This window comes from Prunus persica, chromosome G1, assembly GCF_000346465.2.
Source record: "Prunus persica cultivar Lovell chromosome G1, Prunus_persica_NCBIv2, whole genome shotgun sequence".
NCBI classification, from domain to species: Eukaryota; Viridiplantae; Streptophyta; class Magnoliopsida; order Rosales; family Rosaceae; genus Prunus; species Prunus persica.
The window spans coordinates 33,714,278-33,727,057 of NC_034009.1; the positions used below are offsets into that span (position 1 = coordinate 33,714,278).

At 39.1% G+C, this 12,780-nt stretch overlaps 3 protein-coding genes across 3 annotated transcripts; all 3 read right to left on the reverse strand.

Annotated features, from left to right (window-relative positions):
• Window positions 43-1,216, reverse strand: LOC18788812. The gene is made up of 2 exons (XM_007225729.2): window positions 712-1,216; window positions 43-314 (listed from the first exon to the last, which is right to left on the reverse strand). Exons 1-2 carry the CDS (start codon window positions 1,066-1,068, stop codon window positions 285-287), a joined length of 387 nt encoding a protein of 128 aa, XP_007225791.1. The 5' UTR covers window positions 1,069-1,216; the 3' UTR covers window positions 43-284.
• LOC18792161 (zinc finger CCCH domain-containing protein 6) lies at window positions 1,659-6,706 on the reverse strand. Its single transcript, XM_007222157.2, has 4 exons — window positions 6,268-6,706; window positions 3,130-3,339; window positions 2,876-3,000; window positions 1,659-2,788 (listed from the first exon to the last, which is right to left on the reverse strand). The coding sequence occupies exons 1-4, from the start codon at window positions 6,325-6,327 to the stop codon at window positions 1,858-1,860; spliced, it is 1,326 nt and encodes a 441-aa protein (XP_007222219.1). The 5' UTR covers window positions 6,328-6,706; the 3' UTR covers window positions 1,659-1,857.
• LOC18788729 (protein IQ-DOMAIN 32) lies at window positions 7,596-12,529 on the reverse strand. Its single transcript, XM_007221881.2, has 6 exons — window positions 12,165-12,529; window positions 11,053-11,427; window positions 10,765-10,968; window positions 9,982-10,062; window positions 8,249-9,878; window positions 7,596-8,069 (listed from the first exon to the last, which is right to left on the reverse strand). Exons 1-6 carry the CDS (start codon window positions 12,243-12,245, stop codon window positions 8,050-8,052), a joined length of 2,391 nt encoding a protein of 796 aa, XP_007221943.1. The 5' UTR covers window positions 12,246-12,529; the 3' UTR covers window positions 7,596-8,049.

Here is a 12,780-nt window from a genome sequence, read left to right on the forward strand (position 1 = left end):
ATAGATTAAACAAGAAATTATTTTGGTTGATGTTATAACGACTGCAAGAACCAATCAGAGCTTCCATCACAATTCATACTCCGAGTATTCAACATCAACTAATCATTCATATCAAAAGCTTCTACAGTGAAGCAAAAACACAACAAGACAGAGTTGTCTAAATTGCAACTCCAATACAAGAATTCTCTTTTTTTCCAAATGAAACACCGAATGGAAGTCTAACAGACCTGAATGAATATATAAGCAGCGCTCCCCAGTAATATGTTTGATCAAACGACGACAGGTTACTGCTTTTTCTCGTCTGCTTTCCTCGGCTGAAAGAAACGACACATTGGCAACGTGAGAAAAACAATATATAACAAATAAATCCTTCTAGGCCTCAACCAGAAAGAGCAAGAGGATATGAACAAAACAATTGAAGATATCTTCAAAACATTCTATGGCCATAAATTTTGACAGACATGGGGATTTCGATTAGAACAAATCGATATGAATATATAGCAACCGCAACAAGGGTGATTACACCAATAACAAATTGTATGACTGAAAGTTTCAACAGTGCCAGTAAGTACTGAAAAACAATAAAATCGGATCCAACCACCTTTTATTCATTGCATGTTAGATGCTCGACGAAATGCCGCGCTGACGATTCACCCCAAAAAAACCCAGCGAAGGCAAAAAAGATCACAGAAATGTAAAACCTTTACGCACCTTGGTACCAGGGGCCGGTTGGTGGAGCTCCTCTGCGGGGATAATGACGGGCCAGGGCTCGCCGGCGTCGCGGAACATCTGCTCGGTCTCGAGGCTCTGACCCTTTTCAAGGATCATGTTCCTGATGTCCTGGGCGGGAGTGGCGGTGGCGTCGAAGACCTCCTCGACGCCGTTGACGAAGGTGACGGTGATCTTGGGCGGCTCGTCGTCGGTTCGGCGCTTGACTTGGACGGCGCAGGAGGGGTTGGACTCCTTGGCCTTGCGGGCGTTGCACTGTGCCAAGAACTCCAGACACGACGCCGTACGCGGGTCCAAGGCATTAAACTCGATCCTCACTCTCGACAGGAACTTCAACATTGTGTTTGTTTTTTATACTGACACTCTTAACTCAGTACAGGTTTCGACGATACTGGGGTTGAAGACGAGTTAGGGTCTGATGCTGTAATTTTGAGGCTTAAAGCCTTGAGCTAGAAGAGTCTGGGCTCAGTATTAGTAATTTGGGCGGACCATAAATAAATAGATCCGTTTGGCTCAATTTTGGGGTGCCCCCAACCCAAAGAGATTATCCATCACGTGGTTGACTCGTCCGAGTCAAGCGAGGTTAGCCGAGACTCGAATCAAAGTATTGTTCAACATATCATAACAAATAGAATTCGTTTGTGGTGCTTTACATATATGGAAAATGATAGACTTATCACATTGTGTATTACCTTTATTAGAGAGGTGAAGTCCACCAATACAATAGAATTCACCTCTATTAGAGAATGTGATATAAAATTTTATTAAACCTAGCATTTTCCGGTATAAAAATATGGTAAACTTACTTATATAGACTTATAGATAAAGTGGGCCAAAAACAAAGAAGAGAGAAGAATATAAATATTATTATAAAACGAAATCAAAAGGCAGGCGTAAAAATATAACCATTTCGATATAGGAACGCAATATGAAGAAAGAAGTTGCCGCAATTGATTATGACATGATGTAGGCTTCCACTCAGAAGAAACTCTTTATGCTCCAAGATCAGGGTGAGTAAATATAACAATAAAATTAAACAAATTTTGACAAAACCAAGCTCAGAGAGAATTTTGAGCCACACAGAAGGGGCTCTCCATTTGAAAAATGTACATACAGGAAGGAGCTACGTTAACTGCTAATCTCCCTATCCATTTTCATTCTCTTTGTACTGTGCACCTCCGGCGCACTACTACTACCCCGAGGCTGGAACGACGCATCATGCTGGTATGCACAATTCGCTCCATGGCGGCATCCCCTTGAACTATTGAAGTATATGCATGGCTTCATTATCTTAGGTTTTGAATCTCTGGATTTGTAGCCATTATTGGATTCCTGGTTTATAGCTGAATGGTCGCTATGACGGTTACCAAATGGTGGAAAGCTGTCATGCCTATCTCCTCCATGTTGCTGAATCAAGCTTTTATAATAGTTGATGTCCTTTGCTGGTGGAGGTCCAACAGCAGGTGGAGAAGGAACTGAAATTGCTGCATGGGGAGGTGGTCGTGCATCAGGAAAACGTCCCATTCCAGCAACATTTGGTTGAGGGTAGAAATGTCCGCTTGATAGAGCAGTCGATGAAGGTGTGCTGCTGCTCTCTGTCCGGTTAATGTGAACAGGAGGTGGATCTGCTATGGACATTTGAGGTGGCCTTGTCATTGGCTGTGGATCTTTAACCAATTTCTCAATCATTTTTGGGTTGCTCAGAATCTTAATGAGCAATTCATGGTCAATCATATTTCCATGCTCATTGCTATTCACAATTGCACCAAAGGCGGCAGAGGCAGCAGCTACAACATCCGGTTCTACACCAACAGGAATTCCAGCTACTGGCTTATTTGAAGTAGGGTGGTTTCTATTGTTAGGTACAACGCTCTGAGATGGAGCTGCAATTCCCTGAACCGATAGAAAGGACTGTGTGCTTGTGTGAATGTTAAACGGTGCCATGGATGCAGATGATGTGTCGACTCCTACATCTTCATCTTCAATGGAAGTGATAGGTATCACAGGAGGTTGCACGTCATTATGACCAGAGTCTTCAACATCTGCCAAAACAGAGGGGCTGTATGGAGAAAAAAGTAAAATTGTTCAGTTCAGGAGTGGGTGAAACCCAAGAGCAAAGTTGTAGAAAGCAAAGTAAGTGTCGAACTTTAGAGGAATGGCAGATGGGCGTGGATAAACTGCTTCCAGTACTCTTATCTCTCTCTGATTTTGAATCTCCACCTCTTTGCTTTCTTCCCCACAAACCACTTGCCAAGTGAAGTTCAGCACAACCTGTGAAAATTTAGTATTATTGAAAACAAAATTTTATGCACCACAATTTCAAACTGAATCTTCAATGCCATTAGTTCAGCCCAACGTAAATTAGTCAAGATTAAAATCTAAACCAATAGATTAATTTACCCTAGGGGGGCATCTCCATTTGATTAGGGGAATTTGAGACACGTTAATCTGCAGCTGATTTGCCGAATACGCTCCCTCAAATCCAGGGGGCAGAATGTCATCCGAGCCTGTGCCAGATGAATGTGACAACCACGATGCCTTTGCTTGGAGGTGATCCTGAGCACTCAACCCAACTTGTGAAGGAGATTCCTCCAACAGAAACAGCTTAACCTGTTTAACAGAGAAGCATCAGTACAATAACCATTTACGCTGATAGTGACATATCATCATGCTTGATCATCATTTTTTACAAACTCCTTCCGAATACTGAGCATATATACACAGGGAAACTTCAGAAATCTTTTGCCTAATGTCTCATTTATTTTAAATTTATAATAGCACTGAAATCTTAAATATCAGAGAAAATCGACTAATAACATGAGTGCAGATCAGTGCATTCCTTACTCCCATTCCCATCTTATATATTTCAACAAACACAGATTTAGGATGGAAAATTTTGCAAAACTAATATTAGGCCAATGATATACGCACTCCATTTCAGATTTAGGAAATAAGAGAAGGGCAACAAATTTTGACGCACTCTAATATAAGAAAGTTTACCAAACAATCAAACAACAACTTAACAGTAAAGAAGTGGAAGACACATTGCCGTAAGCCCCTCTGGTGAACAGGTCAAAGTAACCATCTAGATAGTTTCAAATAGAAACTGTTCATGCTGTGTCAAAGAGATAGGGATCCTCTCTGAATGTAGTTTGATGGTTCGTGAGTGATGTTTGACTAAATCATTTACTTGAAGGTTGAACCCCAACCCCAACTACCAAAAAAGACAAAAAGGAAAAAAAGGAAAAGGAGCAACAAGCAATCTTTTCGTCCCAATCTCTAGACAATTGGTTTAGATCGCCATCATTTCTAAAGAAGACAGTTCATTGCATCTTGATTTCTCTCATGACATTTAGTCTTTTTGAACAGAATCCAAAAACAAAGAAGTGCATGCCCAGTTCCTTGCCAACATAATGCAGATCTTCCATGGCCAAGCATAGGGCTCACACCAGACTACTTTTGAAAACCTCCCCTCCATGATATAAATACAATAGTAGATGAGCTAAAGGTCTCTTCCACCAGGTAAATATTAGATGGTGATCCAGTTAAGGAAAAAGAGAAATGGACATGCTGAGAGAGGATTGACACTTTTCAAACCAGGTTTTTGAGACTCTTTTTTGCATATTGGCAATGCTGAAGATTATATCCTATGTCCAAGCTATTTATTTTTAAGTCTCAAGCCAGACCCTGCACCTCTCAATTACAACATCACATAACTAAGGGCTGTACACAAAAACTTGTATCCTCTCAAGGTTACAGATGCATACATATCACACACTCTAGGAGGTGATATTCATACTAAATGGATGGCCAACCAAGACCCCAACGACGTTTTGCTTTGGAAATTTTGCTTGTCCCAGCAGAGAATGTGGAAGTAATCCTTATGATTTGGCCCTCCCACGTTGGAAGTGGCTCAAGTGTTGGGCTTATTCTCCTCTTCAAACAAAAAGAAATGGAGCAACTTTAGAAGGAAAAAGATAACAAAGCACGCAATTCTGAGTTGCTTAACTCCATGCTGATGCAAAGGCACATTAAACTTTTGTAAGAATAGAACCAAAGAAACTTTAAACATAAATAACCTAATGATTCAACCTTTCCCAAACACAAGATCCTTTTCTAAATTATGACACTCACAAGCATTTTAACAGCAACGGTAAAATAAAAAAAATAAAAACTAACTAGAAAACACAGAATAAAAAGTAAACCAAGACTATTATCCATTAACGGACACGACTACAGCACAGACTACCAAGGCAAATAATTCAGAAAGAGAAATTCACAGTATTCTAATGCATTCCAATCACAAAGAGCTTGACAAAAAGTATGACATCGGGATACCCACAAGAAAATCAGGTTAATGCCACTTCCAATAAAAACTAAACCATAGAATCAATAAGGCTGTTAAAAAACAAAGTACAGCAAAAAAGTACACACCATGACCAGGTTTACGATAACCTTCATGCCATTAAGCTCCAACATTATGAAACTACAAATCATATGCTATTATATGGTATGATTTTTGCATTCATGTATATTGATTTTAATCCTCATTTCATATTCACTTCTTTTTATATTGGAGAAAGGGCCACTATCTTCAAGAAGTCTTCAGAAATAGTTCCACTGCTGTTATTTTGCAGATAAGAATGCATTTGTATCCAACCTCACGTATAGTTAGATTCTTCTTCAAGAGTTGCTAAAATTTCAAACCTTTAAGTCACTTTTTTCTCAAAGAATGATTGATAGCTGCAATAATCTAGCGACTGAGATCAATGTTCATTCTTCCTCTAAAGATATGTTAAGTGATCCAATTCGTTTTAGCACTGTGCCAATTGATTAATTCATCGGCACAACCCCAAATTTAAGACAATAAGCTTTATGGAAGGATGGAAAGGAGATTAAGTGAAAAGAGCTAACCTTGTTTCATCACCTCAAGTTCTCCTTTTTATGAATATATTTATAAGCTTAAAAAATAAGCATATACTAACTCTTAATGATACATGGGACTAAATGAGTTACAGAGGCTACATATTCGAACATTAATCTATTTTGCTTCATATTGATTGGCTACTGAACACAAAAATAATTGCTTCAAGGAAAAAAGACCACTAGAACAATTCATTTAAAATTTGTAGTCTGCATATCATTACCAGTTCCAGTTCTAGTATTTCAGAAAAGGCTTTCCTTTTTCATATTTCTTTGTCATATGACATTGAGAGTATAGACTGAACAATTTCAAATGAATGAAAGTATAGACTGGACCATTTGAAATGATGCAATGTGTTCCAGAAAAGCCTCAAATCAGAGGCCAGACCCATATCATAAATTCAAATCTATGCTTCAGAGTAACATGATAAACCAAAGTGGGGAAAAGGGAAGAATACATCATAGCAAACCAATTAATATAAATACATATTAAACAAAAAGGCACGATTTTTAGAAGTTCAGTTCACATAGATGATTTGTTGGGTTCATTTTCCATTTAGCAAACACAAACTACTGAATGGATTATTAGATTTGGTCACTGAATGCAATTTTTACCTGACAAAGATTAACATCTGAAGCCCAAGAAACCCTTTTGAGTTTGTGCGATCCCCGCATATTAAATAAAATACCAAGAAACCTTCTTTTCCTGCTTCGATTCCCAGTATTAGTTACGGGTTCAAATTGAGCAACCAATTTGGGTCCGATCAAAAGGTAAACCCTTACTGCTCTCAGATTCGAAACCCTAGTCTTACTGTGTGGTTCACAGCCTCAAAGCCCTTTTATGACTTAACCCTAACCTAACCTAACCTAATTTGCAGGTTTTACGACGAGATCCCAATTGCAGCGACTCTGTGTTCGCGAACGCTGATTGCAATCTCTACGATGCCACAAAGTAATCAAAATGAAACCCTATAATCCCTCTGGTTTTGGGCTTCGCCGTTTTTCTATATATCTCTCCTTTTATTATCCTAATTTTATTTTTATTTTTTTGGGTTATTTTACCACCTTTCGGTTTTTGTTATTTAAATGAGCGCGTGGAGTTACGGATATTTCTGTCTGTTGGGAACATGCCTCTAACGCGCTGATAATGCGAAGTGGGGTTTTTTATATCTTCTTTTAAACTAGGTTTCGGGTGGGCTAAGATTTTTTGACCACAGCCTTTTGAGTACGAGAATGATGCTTTGCAGTTGCAGTGTTTGTGTTGTACTCGTACGACAAGGAGAAGCACAGCCCGCCCCGCACGACAGAAACTAAAAGAAACAAGGGAAGCTAGCTCGGCCCAAAACGGTCCCAATCCAAATTTCATCACACGGAGATTGATGAGAGTTAGAAGAATTTGCACATGTGTTTGTTTATATAGGCAGGCATATACTAGGTGGTGAATGATTGCAAATTCTTCTAACTCTCATCAATCTTTGTGTTCTCTTACTGAAAATTAAATTGGATTGGATTATAAAGTAGAATTCAATCGCATTGGATTACTCTCTGCAAAATGATGATGGCGAGTGGAGCTACCCCTATCATATCATCAAGTGCTTCTTTACAGTTGTGCTCTCTCAAGCAAATGCAATCCTCAGGTCCCCAACAAATATAAATTTCATAATGGTCGACCAGCCAGCAGCAGCAATTAGGGGGTAAAATTAAATTTCTGGGAGAACAATTAAATCGGGTGGGATGAGGAAATTCATAGGTCTTGGTAAAGCTTTGTGTTCTTACGTAGTTCACAAAATCTTATTGACTTTTGTAACCTCAATTTAATAGATTTAAGCGATTAATTTTGAAAAATATCTACAATGAGTTTGATAGACTGTTATTGAGTTAACGGTTTCATGACGTTAACAATATTTCTCTCAATTCCACCTAGGATATGCCTATGGAAATTCTGTAGAAATATTTCTCGTAATAATATTACGAAATAATGCAAACAAAGAAATAAAGAAAATTCAGTTTTATTACAATAACACCACACCTGGCAAAAAGCTTTCAAAAGCTTTTACCTTATACTTGCCTCAAACTTTGGATAACCAAGCCAAAGCATCCCTGTACTAGACCCAAATAATATCACACGCAGATTATACCATTTGGAACAAGTTACAGAAAACAATTATACCAGCAAAAAAAAAATGTACATGAAAAAGTCACTCACTTTCTTATATTTATAGAAAGGAAAAAATACCCAATAACTAGAGTGGGTTAACTAAGCTGCTATCGAAGTGGAAAAAAGCTAGTTACAATCTTAAGTAGCTACCAGTCATGTAATCAACAGACTCCAAATTTCCTGTTAAGAACTGGTCGTCTGCCACCGTTGTCTTTGAGATGTCTGATTACTTCAACTCTTCACCTGTTCCATTTTCTCTCTGAAAGAAACAGAACTCAAGGTAAGAAATCATGATAGAGTGCAAACGACTCTACCTAATATGGAATTATTGCCAACTACTCTGACAAAAGTAATTCTATATGTTACAGACAACTTTGTTGACAGAAAATAGGCATGCTAAGGATGCACAAATTGTTATCATAGGAAAAGCATGCATACCATTTCCCTTTGCACCCTGCTGTGCTTGAGACATTGACCGCTGGATGCGCGGAGACCCCTGCCTTCCATTTGCACCAGGTAAGGAATGTCGTTTCTTGATGTAAATGTCTCTGTCTTGCACATCTGGACTTGATCTAGGGGAGGTATTTGCTTGAAGCTTTGCTCTAGCAGATTCTGTCGCTTGCATGAAATGTGGGATAGAACTATTACTGCTGCTATCTCTTGGTTCTTGATCACCGTGTTCCGCAGGTTGTGCTGAACCAAATGAATTCCGTCTCTTCCCATTTTTCTGATCTTTACTTGATCCAGAATCATGATTTGGATTAGAGGGAGATTTCTTTCCTGCAGACCCAGACCTACGTTTTTGGTTGGAGCCACTCTTATCAGCTTTACTCCTTTTAGCTTTCACTGATATCAGACTAGAAGGTGTCCCTTGGGACTCTGGGACAGTTAAATGACTTCTTGGAGAAGCTTCTGGGGATGTCCCATATGTTTGAATACCAGCATCAGTGTCCTGTTCTCTCTGCAGATCAGACGTTCTCTCTGGCTCAGACTCTATTTTTGGGGACTCCATAGCAACCACAGAATCTATGGGCTCACCATTAACAACATCAAGTTTTTCTGGCTGATCCAAGGCTGGGTCAGATAAGTTGGAGAATGGGATTGTGGACACATCTCTGGCTTGGACATCTACATCAGTGTTAGGATTGCAAATCCCATCAACTGAAACTTTGGCTTCATGTTCATGCTCCATAGCTCCAACATCGGATCTATCAGGTGAATCAAGAGTGGAAGAAATAGAGATTTCAGTGCCACACTCAGATCCACCAACTTGAACCTTTGATCCATGGACGACTGGATTTTCTGCCACGCTGAGTTCCTTTGCCCTGACTTCAGTATCCACCCCAGCTGAGAATATGTCCCTCTGTAATTCAACTGCAGCATCATCTTGATGGGATGGACTGATCGATCTACCTGGATTGGTTGTTGTACTCAGCACTTCAAATTTCGACTGAGCAGCAACAAATGCAGGATTACTCACCTTCCTGGATCCAAATACAGATTTCTTCCCTTCAGTTTCTAGTTGTTCTGAGGCTAATCTTTTCATAGAACGTTTAGGTTGTTCAAATTCCATTCCAGGCTTCCCAGATAAAGACTTGAGCTCCATTTGAGAATCTGCATCTGGTTGTATACTTTGATTTGGGAGAAAACTTATCTCTGCTGAGATCTCTTTCACATCAGATGTACTGGTGTTCTCCACCTGAGGCTGCTCAATATTACCTCGAACAGAATAAGAGGTAGAATGGCTTGCCTGAAAGTTGAAGTTGTCGGCATCGTAGATAATCAGATTCTCTTCACTTTCGGAGGGCAAAATCGATTCGTTGATGCTAGCCTTTGAGTCTGATATCTCACAAAGAACATCATCTTGAATTTTAGATTCCAGAGGGGACTCAGAATTTTCTTCCTTTTCTCTTTCCTGTTGCTCTATTTCTGGCACTACTTTTTTTGACTCTGGAGTATCAACTGATGAGACTGACGACCACCTCTCCAGCCATTTCCAAGAAGAATCAGGCTTAGAAGAATCGCACTTGACATGAATAGGTTTGGTCTTCGGTGATGATTCCAACAACTTTAATTTCAAAAAAGATCAGTTTAGTTCAGATATACGAATGAAAGATAAATTAAACTGCACTGCAGTTACAGAACACAGGACAGAAAGTTGTCTAGTATACCTGGCGAGCAAACCTATTGCTAAGTAGCTTTTCAATTGAAGTGTATGTCATATTTGATTTGGCTACCAAATTTTCCTTCTCCTGAAACATGAAAAATGTTTGGGAAGATTTATCAGGAACAAGTAACAACACTAATAAGTTGTCTCAAAGAACATTTCCACAGCCATTATGACAGAAACCACTGATAATAGCAATAACAAAATAAGTTATAAACACAATTGCAAAAATAAACCAATGCAAATACTAGTTAAATATCATACACCAAGGCAAAACTTTAACATTCAAATGCGATTAAACTAACCTCCCAATGCCAAAGAACTTTTAAAACAATGCTTCATTATATAATGAGCTGAGCTTTCCTTGTAGGTCACATAACCAGTTATGACTTTCTTTGAGAAGGTGAATACAACATTTGATCTGGGAGAACGCTATATCTATCTCAAATGGTGCCTGGACGTATGAATTGTGTACAATACAGTAGCATCTCAAAGTGACTAACTAACCATGAACTTTCCTTCAAAAGTTGAATACAACAAGAGATTTGGGAGAAAGGCTATCTCCATCTCAAATGGTGCCTAGACATTTGGATTACATAACATGACAAATTATGCACTGCTGTTACTTGGAGTTGTTCTTATTGGCTTGACCATCGTTGACAGAGGTGTTAGCCACCATACAAACTACCATCAAACTATTATGAACAAGATTACTGAAGGCAAGAATAGATTTGGATAATGACCCTTTAGAGATCAGATTATACAAATTTGAGTTGAGTAGCATTACCAAGATCTTAGAATTATGGTTATCCTTCTCATGCTCCCCACCTCGATGCAGCTGACGAGCGCGGCGAGCACGAACAAAAGCTTGCATTTTCACAAGGGCTTGGACACATCGTAGAGTTCCCACAGCATGCCTACGGACCAAATGCCCACGAACAGCAGCTTGCAGCTTAACGACATTCTTAAGCTCCAGAAATGCTCTCTGAGCCTGGCAAATAATTCAATGAAAACATTAGTTGGAATGCTACTAACTAGACACTCAAAATTCATGTCTATCCAAAAGAGAAATTACCAATAATCCTCTGACAGCAGTCTGGACAACAATAACAACAGACTCATCGAGTTTGCACTCAACTGCACTTTGATCTTCTGCGGTATTTTCAGTTTCAGATACTTTCACTTCAGTCTCGGATACTTTCGGCTCAGTCTCGGATACTTTTGGGTTCTCAGGAGTTAACAACTGGGGTTTCTCGTCACTGCAATGTATTACAGATATTTTCTCTGGCACAGTAGTGCTAGCTGGTGGTTGGAAATTAAGAGTGGCAGATTCTGGGATCTCCTTATGTCCAGAAGTGGGGGTTTCTGTGATCACAGTGTTGCTTAGCACTCGATGCCGTGCAGACCTCTTCCGGAAACTCCATCCACGTTTGTCACTTGAACCCTTGCTCTAGAATGAAATGGAAAGAACATTGATCAATACAGAGCACACATAGAACAAAGTGCTATTAGAAGCAACTACGTGCATGCAATAAGCATTTTAAATGAATCGCAAAAGAAAAATCTACGCCTATTACCATATATCAGCTAACCATGAGATCAAAAGTTGACAGTAATTACGAAATGCAGATGGCGGTTATGATCAACCAAATGTTCTTGCATATAACATGGGTTTCAGAAAATTTACGAATGCATTTAGCCTAATTACATCATATTAGCAAAAGTTACACAATCTTCAAATATAAACCATTTGGTTGTCCTTACTTCACTCTTTCCATGATATGAAAATCACATATTAGAAGTATCTCCATTCCTAATCTAATAAGCATGTCCTCCACTCGATGCTAGGATTGTATAGAATAGAAATCCAGTTAAATACAGATCCTAGATTTTGTCAGATCTTAGTTTAGAAACTCTTTTATCTTCAGTACAGCTTTTTTTTGTTTTCTGAGCTTCCAAACAGAGCATTAGCGGTTTCTTAGTAACGCTCCACAGCATCTCAAAGGTTCATTAACCAAATCAACAAAGTAAACAAAACTATCTAATCTCAGCCCTCACAATCACAAATTAATGAAATGCAAATCAAAAGAGCACAGCAGAACCCAACAAAATTGAACCAACGGAAACAAGCCAAAAATGGAAAGTCAAAGAAAACCAAAATGCAGAAACTGTGAACCAATCAGATACCTCAGGAGCTTCGAGATCGTCTTTGTCCGCTGAATCGTTACCACATGTGATAATTTTGAAGCAAGAGGTAGATTTCCCCATTGTTTTTCACTTCTCACCCACACCCAGACCTCTCTCTCTCTCTCTTAAACACACACACAAACACAGACACAGACACTCTCTTTCTCTCAAGAGACAAAACCGCCTATGTTGGTGCGGTGTTGCAAATTGTGACAAATGTAGCTTAAGAACACGGACCTCAACACACTCCTTAAATCCGGCTAAATTCTTATGTGGAGTCCGCCATTTATCAGGTCCGTTGCACAATACGCCCGTCCGTTGAAAGAGGACGAGGTGAAATATCATTTAAAAAGAAAAAGAAAAAGAAAAACTGTCAGACGTCCAACTTTTAATTATTTTATAATATTTAAAGAAAACTGGAAAATCAAAATATCTTATCCACCAGTCCAGCCGATTGTCACGAGAAATTGCGTTTAGCGGGTAAATGTCGAAGCTAAATCGGATTAGGGAAAAGTTAACGTTAGATTCAGTGCATTTGTTTTTGTGCTAATGACGGTTTTGTTTGTTTACCCGCACTCCAGCTTTGTTACTTGGCCCACCCCTAATTATAGTTTTC

Coding starts and splice junctions, on each gene's coding strand:
- LOC18788812 (XM_007225729.2), bottom strand. CDS start 1,068: ATGTTGAAGTTCCTGTCGAGAGTGAGGATCGAGTTTAATGCCTTGGAC. Junction 315..711: donor AACCGGCCCCTGGTACCAAG/GTGCGTAAAGGT, acceptor CGTTTCTTTCAG/CCGAGGAAAGCAGACGAGAA.
- LOC18792161 (XM_007222157.2), bottom strand. CDS start 6,327: ATGCGGGGATCGCACAAACTCAAAAGGGTTTCTTGGGCTTCAGATGTT. Junction 3,001..3,129: donor AATGGAGATGCCCCCCTAGG/GTAAATTAATCT, acceptor AAATTTTCACAG/GTTGTGCTGAACTTCACTTG. Junction 2,789..2,875: donor CCATCTGCCATTCCTCTAAA/GTTCGACACTTA, acceptor TTCTCCATACAG/CCCCTCTGTTTTGGCAGATG.
- LOC18788729 (XM_007221881.2), bottom strand. CDS start 12,245: ATGGGGAAATCTACCTCTTGCTTCAAAATTATCACATGTGGTAACGAT. Junction 9,879..9,981: donor GCAATAGGTTTGCTCGCCAG/GTATACTAGACA, acceptor TTGAAATTAAAG/TTGTTGGAATCATCACCGAA. Junction 8,070..8,248: donor GCAGGGTGCAAAGGGAAATG/GTATGCATGCTT, acceptor TGTTTCTTTCAG/AGAGAAAATGGAACAGGTGA.